General features: G+C 29.0%; 1 protein-coding gene across 1 annotated transcript; it reads right to left on the bottom strand.

Annotated features, from left to right (window-relative positions):
* Positions 1-470: 470 nt before the first annotated feature.
* LOC136969482 (GS homeobox 1-like) lies at positions 471-2,421 on the bottom strand. Its single transcript, XM_067263651.1, has 2 exons — positions 2,046-2,421; positions 471-997 (listed from the first exon to the last, which is right to left on the bottom strand). Exons 1-2 carry the CDS (start codon positions 2,419-2,421, stop codon positions 558-560), a joined length of 816 nt encoding a protein of 271 aa, XP_067119752.1. The 3' UTR covers positions 471-557.
* Positions 2,422-3,021: the final 600 nt, after the last annotated feature.

Here is a 3,021-nt window from a genome sequence, read left to right as displayed (position 1 = left end):
CAAATTCCTCATGAATCTACATTATGTTTCTATAAGGCCTATTCGTTAATGATATTCATTTCATTCAGAAATTTTTATTTGGACGTTTTAAATCTTGATAATTTTTTAAAAAATTGTATTTAAGGCTTGATACCTGAGTTATAAATTAATAAAAAAATAAATAAATAAAAGTTAAAAGAATGATCATATTGTACAGGCAATAACAAAGTGATAACTACAAAAACTTAGTTTAAATCAAACAAATAATCTATTTTCGGCACTAAAATATATAAAATAAATCATTTCGCGAGCTACTTCTATACATCAGATTATTATTAGATTAAAATATATAAGGAACTTAACATTTTTAAGGCCTCTGATAAGTGGTATGTATTCTATCATTTCCTTATACAATATCTCAATTGTATCAATCAGATCCTTTAAAAATAATTTGAAAATTTGATTTATACACTAAATATCTTTTGTTTAAAGTTCTCTAAATTAAAATTTAATATACAATAAAAATAGAAACAAAATTGATTTCTTTACATATTCCATTTTCATTTCTTTTTTTAAAATCAAAGTAGTTCAGATTTTAAAATATCCGGTGAAGAAGCTTCGAATAATTCGACACCCTCCGAAGTACTACATACAATTGATTCAGAATCAGTACTAGATGTGCTGTTCTTCACAGTGGTAGTAGGCATATGATCAGAGTTACTTTTACTTGCTGTTGAACTTCCCGACGACCTTGAACTCGAACATGTACGAAGAGCGCAACGACAACGATGATCATAATTGACCTCCTTTTTATATTTAACTCTTCGATTTTGGAACCAAATTTTGACTTGTTTTTCTGATAAGTTTAAATAAGATGCTATTTCGATACGTCTGAGACGAGATAAATACATATTTGATGCAAATTCTCGCTCCAGTTCTAGTAGTTGAGTACTGGTAAAAGCAGTTCGAATTCGTTTGCTGCTTGACATATCTTCTTGAGAAGATTTGCTTGAGTTTCCTGGTAAAATATATAAATAATTTTATTAAAATTTATCAAAAAAGTTTTTATTTTTATTTTATGTGAACATTTCATCTATTAATAGTCCAAAAATAATCAAAAATTAACTGTAAATTATAATCTAGATTCTTTTTTTTGTTGTTGTTAAATTTGACACGATTAATACTTTACATAATTTAAAAATTATTTTTAATTTAAGAAAAGAAAATAGTAAAATTACTCAAAATTAATTAATTTATTTATTTTTGAGCATATTTTGGGTATTTATTTATTTCCTACAATTTTATCATTATTATAAAAACCTCAAGCATTAAAGATTACAAACAACAAATTAATAAAAACATTGATCTAAATCAATTTATAAAAATTGTAAAATCATTTTTAACGGTGCTTTTGTTTCGTGTTAAATTCAAATAAAGAATATTCCTTGAAACACTGTTTATAAGTTAGTTGTGTTAGTTAAAATCTGTGATAAAAATAAAAATACTAGTCTATGTCTAATAGAATATGACATTTCAATATTTAATAAACAGAAGATAAAATCGAGTTTTCCCGTAATTTAACCTTGATAAAGATTGATGAGAAGGGAATAAATGGTATACAAATAAAAAATATTTTCAGTGGTTGACTTATAAATAATTAGATGCGGTCGAAAAATACAGATCGCTAAAATATTTAACTTGTGCTCAGTGAATTATGTTTTTCTATAAATTTAAATAATTAAAAATGTTTTGATTATGTTCAACGTGTAAAATTCTCCAGGGAACATCCATGTAAAGACTACAAAATTACAAAATTTCTCTCATTATATCATAAACCGACAACTTTCATTCTACGTTGCTTACGACATGATCTTTAATTTATTATAAATTGATTTATTACCTTTAATAAAAGCGCATTTTACCGAATGAACTAGTGAATATTGTATGACTTTGGTTAACCCCATTCACGCAAGCTACTTTGCTCTCCGTCACGCAAAATTTCACGCTAAACTGAGTGACAAGCGGTACCAAACACTGAAATAGAATAAAATTTTATCGAGACTCACCTTTATCATCGTATGAACCCGATGTTATTTTGCTACCCTGATGAATCACGTGACGATCTCGAACTTCTTGAGATGAAGGTGAAGTTTCTCCCGTAGACAGAGAAGCATAAGGAAATGCACACCTCAAGGATTGAGATTGATTCGATTGATTCCTACCGTTGCTTGAAACTACGTTGTTAGTTGTCTGAATACAAATTGGACAACAGTGTATGCCTAGTCCTTTTTTTAAATAGCAAAGGCCTTGGTGATGAGCGGAACGTTCGAAGAAGTTAGTTTTTCGTGGATAAGCGATCCAAGGTGTTCTTAAAGTATTAATAAGTTTAGGTTCTTCCGGAGGGTTACTTAATAAAGAATCCACTAAAAAAGAACGTGACATCCTCCTTTCAATCCTTTAGTATACATGAAAATGGAGAAGTTTTGTAGTTTAGTCCCTCTTCTGCTATACAGTAAAGCTCATCAACAGTTCACCAATAGCGATCGTTTTATCCGTGATGGGAGGAGCTTGATTGGTTCAATCTTCTCGTAATTGGTTAGTACATTGAAAATCCCTCCTTTCCCTTCGTGTTTAGAATGATTTTTTTCCTTTTTTATCTAAATCCAATCTGATGGGTTCTGTTGTGTGTTTAGTTGTGAACGGATTGTTGTATTATGATACAGACTTCAACAAAGAAATGTGATCTAGGGCCTGGGGCTGCTTTTACTATTGGGAAAGTTCATCGACAAGCTTTCTAAGGGATTAGGACTTTTTAAAAGGCTTTTCAGTCGAAACTGAAACCGTTAATCCTAGATTTTTTAGCCTTATCTGATTCGTTTCAGATCAGATAGTGTTGTTATCTCTGTTGGCTCTTATATCTTCATTAAATTGTAAAATAAGTATCTTTCGTTTGATGTTTGGTTGTAAACATGTCATTTTTAAAATGGATTTTATTTACTTTTTTGTGTTTATCTTTTGGATATAATTTATTTAATAAGATGA

The sequence above is a fragment of the Centruroides vittatus genome, unplaced genomic scaffold (genome assembly GCF_030686945.1).
Source record: "Centruroides vittatus isolate TY-2023 unplaced genomic scaffold, ASM3068694v2 contig_1788, whole genome shotgun sequence".
Classification (NCBI taxonomy): domain Eukaryota; kingdom Metazoa; phylum Arthropoda; class Arachnida; order Scorpiones; family Buthidae; genus Centruroides; species Centruroides vittatus.
This window is presented reverse-complemented; position numbering and strand designations above follow the sequence as displayed.

What these genes read in the sequence shown, in the direction of transcription:
- LOC136969482 (XM_067263651.1), bottom strand. Translation starts at nt 2,421, where the DNA reads ATGTCACGTTCTTTTTTAGTGGATTCTTTATTAAGTAACCCTCCGGAA. An exon ending in GGGTTCATACGATGATAAAG is followed by an intron (nt 998 to 2,045) that starts GTGAGTCTCGAT and finishes ATATTTTACCAG; the next exon opens with GAAACTCAAGCAAATCTTCT.